This window comes from Anthonomus grandis, chromosome 2 (assembly GCF_022605725.1).
Source record: "Anthonomus grandis grandis chromosome 2, icAntGran1.3, whole genome shotgun sequence".
Lineage (NCBI taxonomy): Eukaryota > Metazoa > Arthropoda > Insecta > Coleoptera > Curculionidae > Anthonomus > Anthonomus grandis.
The window spans coordinates 27,433,913-27,452,681 of NC_065547.1; the positions used below are offsets into that span (position 1 = coordinate 27,433,913).

Consider the following 18,769-nt stretch of genomic DNA (forward strand, 5'->3'; position numbering starts at 1 on the left):
AGAGCTTGGTACTGAGATGGGTAGAACTGTATATTTTGCGTTGTCGAGTCTCGTGTTCGCTACTGTATTTGTTTTTGGGGGACTGCTAGCAATTATCTTATCCAGTCTTTGTATTGTAAAAAAGAGCACTCAGATATATTTGCAAGGCAAAACCAAAAAAAAAAACGGCAATCTGCAACTATCCACTCCAACGTCCGCTCTTATTCATAAATCATCTTTTTACGGTAAGGTTGTGGCGTTAACTTTACAGTGTTACTATTTTGCCAAGAGCTTGCAGACGGTAGCTTAGAATTATTGGAGGCTAGGGATTGTTTGAAGGTTTATGGCTATTAAAGAATCTAAACTTGGTTATAACTATTAAATGAGAGGGCGCTACTTAGTTTTTTTTTATAAATGAAAGAAAACTAAGAAAAAGACTTGGTATATAGGTTTCAACTAACAATTAAATTACCCTGGATAAGGTAGATTTAAAGAGGCAAAAAAATCTCAACAAAACAACCAAATTATATTTACATCAAAGATATGTAGACACCTCATGTTCTAATCTGATAAATGTTAATAATTTGCTATGAATTAAAATATGAATAATGTTGATATGATTCAAATAAATTTAACAAAAGTAACATTTAAATTATGATTTCACTACTAGGTAGATTTCAGCACTTGAAAAATAACTTGCAATTATTAAAGTTTTTGGTATATATTTGTATTACGCAGGGGAAAGTTCATGAACCTTTTTACCTAAGGCATATCAGCCTTAACCGTGTTATATCTACTTAACTACCAAAAAGGGTACTGAAAAAAAAAAATTAATATTATAGATAAGAAATTGACGTATTAAATTATGACATTGATTAAATATTTGTAACATTAAATTGAAATAAAAGGTATATTAATAAAAATTTAAATATAAACTAAGGGAGACAAATCTATGGTTAGTAATATTTAAATAAATGGAATAAACTGGCCTGTATGTTCCTCCAAAAAATGAACGGCTAGCCTTCAAAACCGAGGCTGTGAATGTATGCCATTTGTAGCTTAGCTATCCGGACTGGGGAGCTCTAATACTAGCTCTAACTCTGGCTCCACCGCTTTCAGCAATTTCCCGGGGAAATCAAAAGCCTGCAGCCATCAACAATTGAAGAAGAACAAAGAGGAAAACCGAAAAGTAAAACCCTAAAACAACGGTTGCCATTGTATTCACTGTCGATAAAAAATAAATGGCGTTAAAAATGTGACACACTCACCTTGCTAAGTTTCATTATCGATCCATCCAAATCTTAGGCATCCTGCACCAGAATTATGAAATAAACGGTTCCCTAAAGGAGCAAGATTAAGGACCATAAATTATAAACCATATTGGCCACTTCCTGCTTCACAAACTTCGGAAATAAAAAACTGGCCTTTTACGTGCGCTCTTTCCTGCAACACGGGAACAAGTCGTCACAGTAAACAGCTTCTCTGAGAAGAGAGAAGCTGTTTACTGTGCAAGTCGTCGAAAAATGGACGCAGGTACCGACTAATTCGATAACGACCCCACCTGTCGCCTGAGCTGTCAATATCAGCCAATCAGAGAAAATATTAATTATGACCAATCAGAGAACTGACGAACCGTCAACAGATAGCATGGATAATTAAACCAGAGAGTGATGCGTTACAGTAGTAATGCGTCATTGACAGTGTGAATTTACAGAAATATGAATAAAAGAAGTTGACTGAAATTATTAATGTAATTATTGAAATGTCAATGGAGCGTTAGTGAACATAAGGAATAGAAAAATAAAACGCTACAAGGTATAAAGATATTCAATCACCTGCAATGCAACATTAGAGACCTTGCAACACTCAAATGCTTTAGACATAAGAAGTATGTGACAGAAAAGGCCTACTATAACCTTGAAGAGTTTGCTTAATGTTTTGTGGAGTCTACAGTGTATGTTTTTGTATGTATATATAGATTTTGATTTTCCTCCTTTTTATGTATACATTTCTCTTTTTGACCTTTTTTTATTTTGTTTCTTTTTTCTTAATTTTAAGTTGCTTTGTTAACAACAAATATTTGTTCATAACAATAAAGCTTATTTTGATTTGACTTAATTAATTGATTTTTCGAATTTCTGAGTCTTTGTTAAATTGTAAATACTTTTAATTAACATTATAGTAGAAACTGTTAAATAACTTATTAATAATAGGAGGTTTAGTAATAGGAAATTATTTGTATAGTTGGCTTCAAATCATCCCATAATTATATTAAAAAAAAGTTTAATACATAAAATTAACAGCACGATAAATGCACTAATATACATTAATAATCATAATCAAACATAAACAATTAATAAATATTTCTTAAAAATACTTATCCAACTTGATGTCTTTAGGGTTGGTTGTGGGGCCATGCCTTTCAACCACCTGTCCCTCCTTGTCCACTACAAACTTGGTAAAGTTCCATTTGATGAAATTGCCCAAGGCGCCTCCTTGCTTGTATTTCAAGTAGCTCCATAGGGGATGAGTATCTGATCCGTTCACATTGACCTTGTCAAAGAGGTCAAATTTGACATTCTTCTTCGAGACAAACTCACAAATTTCATCGTTGTTGCCTGGCTCTTGGTGGCCAAACTGGTTACAAGGGAAAGCTGTAGAAAATTGTATTGTTTTATTCAACATGGCAAAGACGCAGCTCTTAAAATCAATCTTTTTCATATATTTAGAAACTAATAATTATTTTTATTTCTATTTTTTTAAGTTCTTTTTTGTGTTAAAACAAAAAAAATCTTCGAAGAAAATATCACATTTTTGTTTTTACATTGTATTTTTTTTTTAGAAGATCATCAGTATAAACTCAAACAAACGTACTATATAACATCGATCTCGTATAATAACGTCCATTTTAGCAGCACCTAGGCAGCATCAATTATTAAACTTAAAAAAAAAATACTATCTAGTATGTATCCAGAAAAGGAATTTACATTATTATCAATATTAGTAGTATTCCATGTTGCTTTGAATTTTGTTATGTGGTGTATATTTTTGTTGAATTCGATAAGTATTACCTTGTTAAATGTTGGAAACAATAAGTAATATGAATGGCTAATAAAAGTTCAGCTTCATTTAAGAAACTAAAAGGTGCTTTACATATTTTATTGAACTATTTATTTAGTTTTATTTATGCTTAAAATGCTAATATTTTCTAAACATTGTGAGTATAGTGTAGTTGTAATAGAACAGGACATTAACATGTATTAGGTGTTTAGTATTAACACTACTATTACTATTTAACAAATAGTATATCATAAAATGTTTTAAAGCTATTAATAATAATAATAATAATAATAAGACTTTTATTAATCACCAGAAAAATAAAAAATTACAATTCTGTTATAAACCAAATGCATATCACATATTGAATAGTTCGTTCTTTACAAAGAGCACATTTAATGTGTATTGAAACAATTCAAAAATATCTATAGAACTTAAATTTTATACAAATAAAAATAAAATTCCAGAAGGTGACTAATAGGCCATGTTTTCAGACTTCCAGGGAACAACCCCTGCGAGATTCCCTGAATTCTGTTGAGGCCTTATAACCTATTAAGATCCTGCACTTGAGCTGTATGATGAGTATGTCAGGAGTGAGTACTATAGTCGGCTCCACTCCCTCCTTTTTTTCTATTATTTTATACTGAGTAGATATCTTATCTAAATGATGGTATGGTGTTATTTTTAATACAAGAATGATTTTTAAACAAATAAACTACAAAACGTATTCAGTATCTTTCGAAGTCTTTCAATATTGTTTTGGTACCTAGGAATGCAGATAACTAATGCACACTGTGTATGAAAAACTAGGGTTATCAAATGACGAATTGAGGATCTTAAGGTTCTGAAAGTCAGCACACTGGCTTCGCTCTAATAAATCTATTACCCAATTTATCAATGTGCAAGTAAAATTACATTTTAGAGTTAAATAAGATGTTTAGATGTGAGACCTTTTTCAAGACAATAACACCAAATTTATTTATTTATTTACACCACTCCACAGAATAAATTCCAATTAATGAGTGGGAAAATTACAACAATAAATTACAAAACATAGGTATCTTAAGAAAATTAAAAAGAATACAATATTATCAATAATTACAAGCAAATGGTATTAAAAGAAATATAGACAAAGTAAATTAAAAGTAAAACATCTAGGAAAAGTGTACTCTTTTAATTTCCGACAAACTGCAATTAAAGATGTCACACTGATCCAGAACAGAGTCATGTATGTTACATGCTCTGCGCAGAGGAGAAAATTTACAAATGTTGGTTCTAGGTCTTGATAGGTAAAAAGTTGATGTATTCCTTGCTGATATGCGAGGCACATGAAAATTTAGTTGCTGCAATAGATCTGGTGAATCAATAATATTATTTACCAACTTAAATAAAAATTGCAAATCAGCGGATTTTCGCCGATCCTCCAGCAAAGCAAACGAAAATCTTTCCAATAAACGCTGATGTGGGAAACCAATTTCTGGGTACACTCTTGTCACTCTTGTACCAAAGATATTTGAGAAATTTTCGTTGAATATTTTCAAGTTCATGAATATGATTTGTATAATATGGTGACCAAACTTGGGATGCATATTCCAATATTGATCTGACATAAGAAAAGTACAGGATTTTTAAACTAAGAACATTATTAAAATTTTGCGAGTTCCTGATGATATATCCCAACATTCTATAACTGCGCTTGACAATATCTAAAATATGCGGTTGAAAAGAGAAAGAGCTGTCAAAGATCACCCCTAAATCTCTAAATTCAGTTGATCTAGGCAGAATAACATCATCTATGGTATAGTTGTAAGTAATGAAGTTTTTCTTTAAGCCAAATGAGACAACATTACATTTAGCCGCATTAAGGGGTAGATTATTATTTTTACACCATGTATTCAAAAGACTTAAATTATTTTGTAGCTGCTCACAATCCAAAATAAAGTCAATTCTAATATATAGTTTTATGTCATCTGCGTACAGCAGGCTATTAACATCAAGTTGGTCAGATATTGTATTAATGAATGAGTTGAAAAGAAGTGGTCCCAGAATTGAGCCCTGTGGGACTTCGGAAGTGGCAACTATCTGCACCGAACTACGACCAAAACATTCCACGTGTTGTGGTCGCTCGGTAAGATAGGACTGTAAAAGATTTGACAAAGAAGAAGAAAATCCATAATATAGGTCGAAATTATTAATGAGAATGTTGTGGTCTAGTCGGTCAAATGCTTTTGAAAAGTCTGTATAAATAACATCGACTTGAGAGTTTGCATTTATTGATTCGGTGATATATTCTGTAAGAGAAATCAAGTTTGTAGCGGTAGATCTACCTTTCATGAATCCATGTTGTCGAGTATTTATAAGACTCCCCACTTTAGGATATAAAGCAGAATGAAGTGCGCGCTCAAAACATTTGGAGAAGTTATTTATTATTGTGATAGGCCGGTAATTTTCAACCATGTTTTTGTCATTCTTTTTATGTATGGGAACAATTTTAGACGACTTCCAAAGATCAGGAAAACATTCTTGTTTAAGGGCCAAGTTAAAAAGAATTGTTAATGGTTTTGCCAAAACATGTCTACAGTCTGATAAAAGAAATGCGGGTATTTTGTCAGGTCCAACTATCGGTGTGGGTTTTATAGTTTTTAAAGCACTTAATACCTCGTTTTCAGTAAATCTAGTTATGGTTATGCACTCCGGGTACGGTGTCTGAATATTATTAGAGTTAGAGGCTTGAGGTGAATTAAAAGTCGTGTATGAGCTCCGAAAGAAAGCTGCAAATGCATCAGTAATACTCTGCGGATCCGATAACAAAGTTCCTTGTTGATCAAACATATTTTGGGGCAGGGAGTTATTTTTTTGTGAACTCCGTATTAACTTCCAAAAGTTATTAGGCTGCGAGTTTAAATCATTCTCAAGTCTCGCACAGTATTGTTTGTATGACAGCTCAACATTTCTTTTTATTTTAGAACGCAATTCTCGAAAATTTATTAAATCTTGTTGAAAATGAAAGCGTCTAAATTTTATCCAAAATTTATGTTTTTTTTTATGTCTCTTACTATTTCAAAAGAAAACCAGGGCGGGTAGGTACGAGCTCTTTTTGCAGTTTTCGGAACATACATATCAAGACAAGAATAAATCTTCAGATAGAAAATGTTCATAGCAGTATTAACATTTTTAACCGCTTCCAAATCACTCCAATCAACTCTAAGAAAACTGTCATATAACAATTTTTTAAAATTATAAAAAATATTATCTATTTTACAGTCATTAAACCTTTTGTCAGGGGTATAATTGAACCTTATAAATAACGAAGGATGGATAGCTTCCTCGTCAACCAAGAAGTCGTAGCATCGCTCCACAGTACAGAATTGAGGCTCTGATGTAATGACCAGATCCAATAATTTACCTTGAGAATTTTTAATAAAATTTACCTGATTCCAGTCAAAAAAGTTTAAAGTATAAATAATCTGGTTTAATCTGTTGGATGATAATGAATTTTCCGAATAATTAATATACTCAGGTATATTAAAGTCTCCTAGCAAAATTATTTTTGAGTTGAAAAGATAGGTTAAAGAAGATAAATATTCAAAAATATTTTCATATATATCAGCATTAAGTCCGGGTGGTATGTATATTAAAATAACATATACATAAGAGTGCTCAAATATAATTTTTATACCTATGATTTCAATAATATTTTTAAGGTTATAAGAAAGCGCCAAGTTTAACTTTACCACCGAAAATGACTGCTTTACTGCTAATGCCACCCCCCCGCCCCTCTTCTCGGACATCTCTGCATAGTTTCTATCGCAGCGGTAGACAGAGTACGCATTCGGAAAAAGTTAGAGCTATAAATCCCATCACTCAGCCAAGTCTCGGCCAAAGCAATAACGTCAAAATTGCATGTTAAAAGAGAATTGTAAAGTACTTTTGTTTTCGAGCGAAGTCCTCTAACGTTTTGATAACAGATGCGAAGGTCATTGCAACGATCATGCTGCCGAGACTCGACTGAATGCGAGCCGCAGGAACACCTTAAGTACACTCATCCTAGATGCACCACTAAACAACAATTTATTTTGAGACCGCAAATGAAATTCTAGTGCTTCGTTAGAGTAATCTTCTGATAAACCAACTATTCGGATCAACGGCATTGTCGACTGAAGTTCTCGAATCTCGTAGTCTTCCCTAAGTTTCTCATTGGCCAGATCCTTCATTTTTCCTGCGCTATTAGGTTCAACTGTGACAAGAACACCGCCATTTGCAATGTGTTTAACATGGTTGAAGGATATGCTTTCATCCGCTGGCTTGATACGGTTTAAGATGTCAGCCTTAGTGTGACTGTTATCTTGTGCCGTATTCTTCGGTTTTATAATAAGCCTTGTTTTTTGACCGCTCAACGCATCTGCATAACTAACTCTAGGTTGCTGGATCTCAGTAGGTTGTAGAACAGAGAGTTTCTCATCTATGGTCTGCAATATTGATTCTTTGACAGAAGAAATGTCGTTCTGCAAAGATTCCCGAATGGTACTTTTAATTTCATCCAAAGGTAGATTACGACAGGAAAGACAACGCCAAATCAGTCCAGGAATCGTTGTAATAATATTTACTGCATCACTGGGTATACGCATGCATTCAGCATGGAATCGTTTCTTACAAGATCCTGCGCAGGTGAGATGCGGCTTGCTGCGAGAGGATCCTGCCGACGTGTTGCAAAGCCCACACAAGGACATTTTTTATCTCTATAGACTGATAAGAGGTTTCATGCGGTGTGGATCAAACTGACTTTATTGTTGCAATTCAGCAATAGAAGACTTCATATTTTCAATCAGACTTAAATTGGTATGCCAACCAATTTTTTTTTACTTAAGAAGTGCTTAAATCAAAACGGCGACATGCAAGGATTTCAGAACTTGTGAAGAAGAGTTCAGTCAACGCTTTTACAAGTAATGCTTTAAGAGCCGAGAGGAAAGGCACTATAAGACATTTTGCCAAATGTGTTTATGTTAGGTAGATTTATTATCTAATTAGACATCTAATGCAGCTAAAAATAAGCAGGTATGTCTTTTCCACCATCAATGCTTTCTATAGCCATATACCCCTCCAGCACTTTCTCTTGTTGAAATGCCAATGAATGGCCTACTTCATTTACAGGAGATGTTAAACTTTAAAATATTAATTTTTATCCCATAAAAAAGCATTTTTCAAAATAATAAATAATAAAAAATACATAATATTGGTTTCATCAGAGGAAGATGGTGGTAGAGTTTCAATTTTTTTACTTCAGTACTAGAGGGTGCAACTGTTGACATTAAGCTGATAGAACAACATACAAGCAATACATTTCTTAAAATTACTGTAGACTGCAAATGGAAGTTTTTTATTATCTGGTTATTGTGGGGTTTATTTGTGACTTGTGAGGAATTTGGATTGGCAATGGCATCTGCAAGCAACTACCTCACTGAGTCACTGTTTATCAAACTTGCTTAAAGATATCTACATCTGTAAGGCAAAACTGTAAGTTAATGAAATATTCTAACACTAGCCTATCTTTATATACTTGAAGTCGCCAGTATAATTTACAAAAATTACCGTAATTTAATAATAGAAAATCCTCACTTCAAATTTTTTTAAATATGATGAAAATTTGAAATATGACAAATGTCAACTAATTCCAAAAAATAAAGTTTCTGACGATCTGGGATAAGGTAATGGCATCTGAGATGAGGTATACTGTTAGCGACACAATATAATTTAAATATCCCGCGAAACCGTCGCATCTCGTAGTTTCCGCTCCCGACGAGATAATCAGAGCCATCTAGGATTAAAGCCGAATATAATTGGGAGAAAACAACATCTAGCGCTATCTAGTTACGAACGAAAGGATTTTTTCCAGTAAAGAGAATAAGAGAAATCTGAAATAACATCAATTTATACGGTCAATAGTGACATCTTCTATTAAATAGTAATACCACGAAGAACGTTCTAGCTGGAAAGGAAAGGCAGTGATAGCAAGTATGAGACAAAGACGGAAATAGAGTCAAGAGTCGAGTATTTTCAACGTATTTAAGGAGCAGGAATATTTGAATATATAAGCGGGATGGTAAGGCAGAGCAACGCAATTCAGTTCGGAGTTTAATACGAGAGAATATTTCATGCGCCATAGTGTCTTATAGTTTAGTTGCGGCAACACGACATTTAATTTACGTTTACTGCGCAACAATTGAAAACTGGAAATATTACGCTGTCAAATGGATATCAGGAAATTCTTTGAAAGAATTGAGTCAAAACAAAACAAAACCTATAATATGAGTCCGAGAGTGAGAAGTCCGAAGTAAATGATATTTGAATGTGATGTTCTTATAGTGATTAATTTGATCTTTACTTTCGGTATTTTCGTCCTATGCCTAAACACCGTAAGAGTAATTTTGTATATCCATTTTTTAGGCACAACACGCGAAAAAAGGAAAAAGGTCGGGAAAGTTGCAGTGGAAGCGGAAGCGATGAAAATAACAACCATGATAAACTTACTCATGTAATGCCAAAATCATTGCATGCTAACATTGGACAAGCGTCACATTCTCCTGCAGAACCTGTAAATATATCTGTTGCCGACTATTCTTCTCCATCGACGTCCCAACAAACTTATGACATCAACGTCGATCCTGAAATTATAGTGGACGATGGCTATCAAGAACATGATCTGAGTCGTTATGTTGGGTTGGCTACCCAGCTATCGACGGAAAAGAAGGGGGCTAGTATATTCCAAGCCACTAAAAGGTCATCTTGGTAAACATTGTGTTTTGTTTCCTCCGCCCATCAGCACTGTGAGAGGAATTTTGGGATCATTTCAGGTAATAAATCAGTAAATAAAGTTCAAAAATAAGCATGAAGACTGCCAAAAGCATGCAACGACCAACCTTCACCTAACAGCGACAAATGCTGCAAAAATTTTTCTTGAAAATGTTGAAAATGTTTCTTGGAATGAAAAGTGCCTTCGCATTGCAGTTTACACATCGCCAAAAATACAAAACGAATTGATAAATTTATGTGGCAAAGTTATTAAGGAGAATATAATAAGTGAGGTTCAGAAGACCATGGCTTATGCCGTTTAAGCTGATGAAATAGCAGACATAGCTGACAAAGAACAGCTGTCAATAGGCGTGCGATTCTACGACAAAAGCAAAACGAAGATCAGAGAAGAATTTGTAGGGTTCATTGAACTAAAAGCACAAAATGCTTCAGCAATTGCCGAAACAATTGACAATTTCTGATTAGTTCTAACCTCCCAACCAAAGATTGCGTAAGGTTTGGATTCGATGGCTGTTTGACAATGGCAGGGAAAGAGAGTGGCGTACAATCCATTTTGAGAAAAAAATATCCTCGTGCTTTATATTTTCATTGTTCAAGTCATAAACTCGACCTTGTGAATCATGCGAACGCAGTGCCACAAATTATACACTGTATACACTGATGTTATAACATTTTTCAGAGAATCGACTACACGTCGAAACTACGCTGCAAACCTATCACGATTGTGTGAGATCAGATGGTCCGAAAAATATAAATCAATCAGAACGTTTTTTCAAAATTCTTTAGAGCTTGTGAAATCTCATTCAGCCATTACAAAACCAGTGTTAATTGTTGCTCTACAAACAATAGCCAAATATTCAGTAGTTTTAGAACCAGTAGTTAGCGCACTGCAAGCTAAATCGATCGACAAGGTGGGGGAACACATAAAAAAGTATCAAAGACATTCTCAGAAATGACCATGAGTTTCCTGATAGAATAAGTAATGAAATGCTTCAAAATTCGCCAGCTGTTGCAATGGATTTGAATATAGAAATTTTGGTTCCAAGTTTTGCTCACAAGCGAAGACATAGAAGTAATCCGCCATCGTCTGATGGCGGATTACTATATAATGATAACGAATATTAGCGGCATTACCTGATAATAACATACATTGATTCAGTCATTATTGAATATTCGATTTTCCCAAGAAAATACTTCGGCGTTTGCTTTAAGTAAGCTACATTTCTTATATATAACCAAGACCAAAACCAGCATTACATACTTACACAAGAACGCAGAATCATTCAAAGAATTTTATAACCTGGACATCACTGGAGAACTGAACCTTTGTCATAATTTATGGGTGAAGAAGGCTTTATCAGATGATCAGTTAAGGGACATAGAAGTAGTTGATCTGTTCAATGAAGCCAACATTTTTTACCCTGCTGTCAGAAAGGCATTGATTATTTTAAGCACTATCCCATGCACCACAGTGACTGTAGAACGGTCCTTCAGTACGCTGCGCACCATGGGTGAATAAACGTTTACAGGTTTATGTCTGATGAGCATATATCGCAATTATTTAAAAGAAAGCTGTGAGTTTATTGAAAGACTGTCATAGACAAATTTTCGGCAAATCCGAGAAGATTACTGTTAAATTAATATACATATACAGGGTGACAATTTCAAGAGTAGCCATGGCTTATAATTCTTAAACCGTAAAAGATATAAAAAAATGCTTAAAACCGTTTCTATAGTAACAAGGGGGAACCAAAATGATGAATTTTTTAGGGATATACTATCATCCCCCTAACCCCCAGAGCCACCCCCTTAAAAATTTTAAGTTGGAAGGGTAGTCGAGTGATACCTTGTTTGAAAGGTCTATTAATTCCATATATTATGCGACCCTACTTATAATAATCAATGCATTTATTTTAGAGTTATGCCAATTTTAATATTTTATTAAAGGTTATTTAAGTGTTTTTTAATTTCTTATAAAATTAACATATTTTGAAAATGTCATAAAATATTTAACATTTGAACATTAGTACAAATGGTTAAGAACTAGGAAAACACTCTGCAATATTGCGTTTATTCTATTTTTAAAACAATAAAAATCTGCATTGAACTTTAATTATTTTATTAAATGCTCAAAGTGGCTTCCATTATTTTGCAAGCAAAAGTACAATTTGTTTTCAAACTCTTGACGAACATTTCTAAAAACTTCAGTTGTTAATAATCGGCACTCTTGTGTAATTCTTTGTTTTAGCTCCTTAATGGTGGCAGGCTGCGTTTTGAAAACGACCGATTTTAGGTGACCCCAAAGAAAAAAATCGAGAGGGGTGAGATCTGGCGATCTTGGCGGCCACTCAATAGGTCCTCTTCTACCAATCCATTGGTCTGGATAATGATTATCTAGCCACTCTCTAACAGGCAATACATAATGTGGTGGGGCCCCATCTTGTTGAAAATGCAATAAATTTTCATCAAGAACAAGATCTCCATTTTCATCCCTTTGGTTTTCCAATTCCGTTATTACTAAAGGCTCAACAGTTGTTTCTAACATTTCAGCATACATTTCTCCATTTAGATTATCATCAATAAACAATGGCCCAATTATATTATTCCCTAGAATTCCGGCCCACACATTTATTTTTTGGGGATATTGGGTGTGCCCTTCCCTAAAAATATGGGGATTCTCATCACTCCAGTAACGGCAGTTTTGCTTATTAACGTTACCGTTTAAATAAAAAGTGCACTCGTCACTGAAACAAATGTTTTTTATAAAACGTGGCTCATTTATTATTTTTTGGGTCATTAATTCACAAAATTCGATCCGCCTGTCTGGATCGTCATCACCAAGTTCTTGAACAATCTGTAGCTTGTAAGGATGGAATTTATTAATTTTTAATATCTTTCGTACTGATTCACGAGACACTCCTGTGGCAGCTGCTGCTTGACGAGTCGACATACCAGGATCCATAGCAAAATGCCCAAGAACCTCAATCTGAGTTGCTTCGTCCAGTATTCTTGGCTGATTTTTCTTTATATCACCTACAAACCCAGTTTCTTCAAATTTTCTTACCAACTTCTGGATGTAATAATGCCCAACCTGCTTATCTGGGTGCCTCTCATTAAATATTGTGGCACTTCTACGAAAACAGCGATTTTGAGAACCATAAATAAATATCATTTCAACTCTTTCGGCGATCGTATAAACCATTGTAAAAATAAAACTAGAGCAGTGAGAGAACTTTAAATCACAAAAAGAACCACGATATTACTAACCAAACCAAAAATTGAACATTTTAAGGCAAAATTTAAATAAACAAAAAACAACAAATATTTCGAGAATGGCAGACATCGAAAATTTTCCTTTTTTTTACATCGCCAAATACCATTCCGACAATTCAATAATTTCAGTATAAGTGTACTATTTATTGGAGTTTTGTTTTGGCTTTTAACAATTCATTTCAGTATCAGAATAAATATTTTTATTCTGATAGTAAAATGAATTGACTAACATTTAAAAGGACATACATATCTCGGAAATGGTTGCATTGATTTTAATGAGTAAGACGGCAAAATATAGGGAATTAATAGACCTTTCAAACAAGGTATTACTCGACTACCCTTCCAATTTAAAATTTTTAAGGGGGTGGCTCTGGGGGTTAGGGGGATGATAGTATATCCCTAAAAAATTCATCATTTTGGTTCCCCCTTGTTACTATAGAAACGGTTTTAAGCATTTTTTTATATCTTTTACGGTTTAAAAATTATAAGCCATGGCTACTCTTGAAATTGTTACCCTGTATATGATGATTATAATATTTTGTGTCAATGAAACTAATTAATAAAAGTCAATTTTCATGATTTTTTATTTTAATATACCTCACTGACCATCTTCTTGAAACAGGTATGAGCTGCCCTCCCCTAGCTGAAATCTTAGGTACACCCTTGGGTGTAGGAAGTATATATTCTTAAATTTAGATAACTTTGGGATATTTAAGTGAATTGGTTAGGTATAGATAGCTTCTATTACAAACTATTTTCTTATTTCCAACTACTTTTTAAAAATGTATTAAAATATTAATTTGATATTGAACTTGTTAATTGGACTTGTTATATACTGCTAGTAATCCTATTTATTACAAATTATTAGTTTACACCAGTGGCATTATTATTATTATAAGTATTATTACTTTGTTTTTGTTTATATAATTTATTTTTCATAGTCTTAGGTATTATACGCACGAACAGATGTTTATTTATCTAGGTGCATGTTTTAAATAATTTTGTTAAATTCATAATTCTTAAGCAATATGAACCTTATAATATGAAGTAATGTAAATGTTTGTCATAAATAAAAATTATTGACTAATTATAACTGGACACCTGGACCAATATGTTTAAACAAGAAATGTTATGTTGAATACTTTATGTAATATATATGGTTTGATTTGGCAATTTAAGAATATGTATGAAAATTTTTAAAAATTTGATGATTAATAAATTGTGGTAATTTTTGTAAATTATACTGGCAACTTCAAGTTTACAAAGACAGGCTAGTGTTATTAGAATATTTCATTAACAACTTTTGGTTTACCAATGTATGTATCTTAAAGCAAGCTTCTGTTTGATGTGGTCTGACAGTGACTCAATGAAGTAGTTGCTTGTATTTGCTTCAAAAATAGATGCCATTGCCAGCCCAAATTCCTCACAAATAAACCTCACAATGTAACAACCAGAAGATAACAAAAAATTCAATTCAGTTTATAGTAATTTCGAGTCAAGTCAAGTCAAATATTGCTTTATTGTTATAACATTAAAATGTTTTTAACAAAGCTAGAAAAATTCAAACTTACAAACTACAAGTATAAAATTTAAAATTAAAAAAGAAATGTTTAAGACACAGATATAAAATATGAACATACATACAAAAAATTAACCATTGATCTTATATATATAATCAGTCACTTAAAGTATATCATTAAAAAATTCTTCAAAAGAGTAATAGGTCTTAGCAGCAAGCAATCTCTTTAAATGTTTTTTGAAAATCCTAGGCGAAGTTAAGTTTTTAATAATGATAGGCAGATGATTAAAGATAGAAATACTGTCATAAAAAATTGATTTTTTTGTTAAAGCTGAAGTAGGTCGAGGAAGGTGCAAAATCATCTGATTCCTGCTTGGGTACCGAGCACTCCTAACCATGAACCTTTCTCTGTACTTATAGATTATGCAAGCAGTCTCAAGAATATACAGACATGGGAGAGTTAGTATTTTATTTTGCTGAAATAGAGAACGACATGAATCTCGGGGATTAGCCCCACATATATATCGAATGGCCCGTTTTTGAATAACAAACAACATTTGAATAATGTAACTGCTTGCACTGCCCCAGAAAGCGATACTGTAGCGAAGGTGGGATTCAAAGAGGGAACAATAAACAGACCTGCCAATTTTTGGACCAAGTTCCTGTACACTGATCCTGACAGCATAACAACCAGATGTTAGCTTTTTGGCCAGAAGATTTATATGTGTGTCAAATTTGAGATCTTTGTCTATGAAAATTCCAAGAAATTTGCTGTCAGTGTTAATCTGAATTGGATCACCATCTATCGAAACATCTTTAAGATTACATTTAAAACATAGCAAATTAGTTTTTGTTGGATTTAATGTAAGTAAATTAGAGTCACACCACCTTTTTACCATCTTAAGATCCTCCAGCATGATCTTATGGAGAGAATCTGAGTCCAGAGCCTGCCAAAATATTATGGAATCATCTGCAAATATAGTGAAGACACCGCGAATAGAGAGACCAGCCAGATCATTTATGTAAAGCAAAAATAGAACTGGGCCTAAGACTGAGCCCTGAGGCACTCCCCATCTAATAAAGCTATATTCTGAGTATTTTGACCCAACCAAAACCCGTTGCCGTCGACCTCGCAGGAATGAAGAAAACCATGATAGAGGAAAGCCTCTAAAACCATAGCGGTGGAGCTTCAGCAGCGTAATGTCATAACTTACACAGTCAAAAGCTTTTGACAGATCACAAAAAAACAGCCGCCGAAACTCCCCGCCATTGATATGAGAGTACAAGTTCTGAAGAAGTTGGTATACAGCATCATTTGTATTGGTATTCTCGCGAAAACCGAACTGACACTTACTAAGGATGTTATTTGCATTAATAAAAGACAGCATATGAGTTTTCACCAGTTTTTCTATGATTTTTGACATGGTGGATAGAAGTGAAACCCATTTTTAAATGTGGTAGTAGAAATAAAATTTCCAATTATCAAGCTGTGTGTAACCAATCTGAGTTGCCAAAGCTGCTTGACTGCCTGGAGTTTTAAATCTTTATTTAATCCTGAGCAATTTGGATTTATAAAAGGCAGATCTACTGATGCTAATTTGGTGCTGTATGTCAACTACCTCTACCGCAGCTTGGAGAAGGGACTTCAGGTTGACTCAATATATACAGATTTTTCCAAGGCTTTTGATAGGGTTAACCATGGGGTACTCTTGCAGAAGCTTAGGGCTTTAGGTATTGTGGGGCCTCTTCTTCAGTGGATCTCGGGATTCATCAGAGGTAGAACCCAGATTGTTAGGAGGTGCATGTTCCTCTAAAATTATGGTGCCATCTGGGGTGCCACAGGGCTCTCACTCAGGCCCTGTTTTGTTTTGCCTCTTTTTGATTGATTTACTTTGGAAACTTGAAAATTGTCGTGTGCTAATGTTTGCTGATGATGTAAAGCTATTTAGGCCTATCACATCCCTTTCCGATGCTGTGCTCCTGCAAAAAAACTTAATTTGTTCTTTGATTGGTACCACTTGAATAGAATGGCCCTTAATATCAATAAGTACCATAAGATTACTTTTTCTAAGCAAAGAAACCCTATTGCTTTTCTTTATAAAATAAATAATGTAGCAATTGGTGTCAAAACAGAGGTTTCTGACTTAGGAATATTTATTGACTCCAGGTTGTCTTTTAAAAGTCACATCAATCAGGTGACTGGTAGGGCAATGAAAATGCTTGGTTTTATCCAACGGTCTACAACTGATTTGTCTTTGTTTACTTTTACATTACTTTATTGCTCTCTAGTTAGGCCCATCTTGGAGTAGGCTCAATTGTGTGGTCCCCGTCATATAACTGCTACATTGAGCAGATTGAAAAATTTTTAAGTGTGGCTGCTTTTAGATGTGGTTACAGGAAACAGGAGTATTACTATCAGTGGGTCAGGGATAACCTGAACTTACCCATATTAGAGTCACGAAGAACATTACTCGACTTATGTTTTATGCATAAGGCTTTAAATGCTACTATAGATTGTCCCGAGTTATTGTCTCTTTTTAAACTTAGGGTGCCTTCCAGATTGAATAGACAATCAGAAATATTTTCAGTCCCATTCCACCATACCAATTATAGTATTAACGAGCCAATTACATGAATGGCTCGAAGTGCTAATGGTCTGTCAGGACAAATAAGCTTTTTTGACTCTAGGATTACATCTTTTAAGGGGCAGTTAAGGAATATTATTTCATAGGAGCTTTAATTAATTAACTCATCTACATCTCTCCTTGATTTATAGATGGTTTTGTATCTGAATATGTTTGTATGGGTATGCTATGTAACACTTTTGTAAATAGATTCCGTAAATAAATAAATAAATAAATAAATAAATAACTGATATTGGCCAGAAATTAGAAGAATTCTCCATGTCTCCTTCTTTCTGCATTGGAATGACTTTGGCTGTTTTTAGACAAGAGGGAAATGTTCCTGTTTCCCATGACTGGTTAATTGCTTTTACCAGGACCGTAAGGCTGAATCAGGAATATTGAAAAGAATTTTGCAGAAATTTTAAGAAATGTATTGCTTGCATGCTGTTCTATCAGCTTAATGTCAACAGTAACACCCTCTAATACTCAAGTAAAAAAAAAATTAAACTCTACCATCATCTTCCTCTGCTGAAATCAATATTATGTATTTTGTAACATAAGACAAAATTTGAAAACTGAATAAACATTTGAAAGTTTAACATCTCTTGTAAATGAGCAAGGTTTGCAAATACTGTTACTTTAATAAGAAGTCGAGAATGGCCTTAGATTATGGGTTTATTAATACAAACATTGTCCAGAGCACCCCTCTATTTATGTTAATTAGGATTTGACAAATATCTAGAAAACTTTTACCATTAAAAATTATAAATTATGATAAAGATCTTTTAAATTAGAAAATATACTGTAATAGCCTCACCTAATATCCGAAGTCCCTTGCTTTCTCCATACATGTCATACAGCTCATTTAGCTGTTCATAATTGGATTTTGTAAGACCACACTGGGAAGCTACATTAACAATAAGACAAACGTGTTTCTTATACTTTTCGAGAGGCACGTCGTTGCCTTTTATGTCCTTCACGGTAAAGTCGTAGATGCTTTTTGCTTGTTTTGGGTCTTGGGGGTTAGTCATGTTGCAAATCTACAATGTTCTCACTACAAATAGCTGCGTGGAAATGCCGCAGGTCTATCTAGAATCAATTAGTAGTTAATGATGACTTGCACAAACTGATAAAACGAGATGAGTAACAAATTCTGTAGGTATTTATTGGACTTTGAAATTTGAAAAATTACTTTAGTTAGTCGTAGTGAGTGACTCATGAATAAACTCTACGGCGTTGCCAACACATTCGAAAACATTTGGTGTGCACAAACACAAATAATGAATAAATCACAGAATAAAGATAAATAATTAATAAATACACATACAAATTTTATATTCTCTGAACAATCAGGCGTTGTTCTGTAGTTACGTTGTAACTAGTTACATACACAGAACACAAATATATAGTTAGATATGCCTTTTGTCGAATGAGAGTGGCTGTGACGACATCGTTGCTTCATAATGGTAACAAAATTGTCAGGAAAAATTATATGAAAAAAAGTAAA

The 18,769-nt window shown here is 33.7% G+C and overlaps 1 protein-coding gene across 1 annotated transcript; it reads right to left on the minus strand.

Annotated features, from left to right (window-relative positions):
• Positions 1–2,228: 2,228 nt before the first annotated feature.
• LOC126750139 (uncharacterized) lies at positions 2,229–18,485 on the minus strand. The gene is made up of 2 exons (XM_050459649.1): positions 18,080–18,485; positions 2,229–2,633 (listed from the first exon to the last, which is right to left on the minus strand). The coding sequence occupies exons 1-2, from the start codon at positions 18,291–18,293 to the stop codon at positions 2,347–2,349; spliced, it is 501 nt and encodes a 166-aa protein (XP_050315606.1). The 5' UTR covers positions 18,294–18,485; the 3' UTR covers positions 2,229–2,346.
• Between the last annotated feature and the right edge of the window lie 284 nt (positions 18,486–18,769).

Excerpts from the sequence above, each read along its gene's own strand:
- LOC126750139 (XM_050459649.1), bottom strand. The coding sequence starts at position 18,293 with ATGACTAACCCCCAAGACCCAAAACAAGCAAAAAGCATCTACGACTTT. Across the intron at positions 2,634-18,079 it reads CAAGGGACTTCGGATATTAG|CTTTCCCTTGTAACCAGTTT; the intron begins GTGAGGCTATTA and ends AATTTTCTACAG.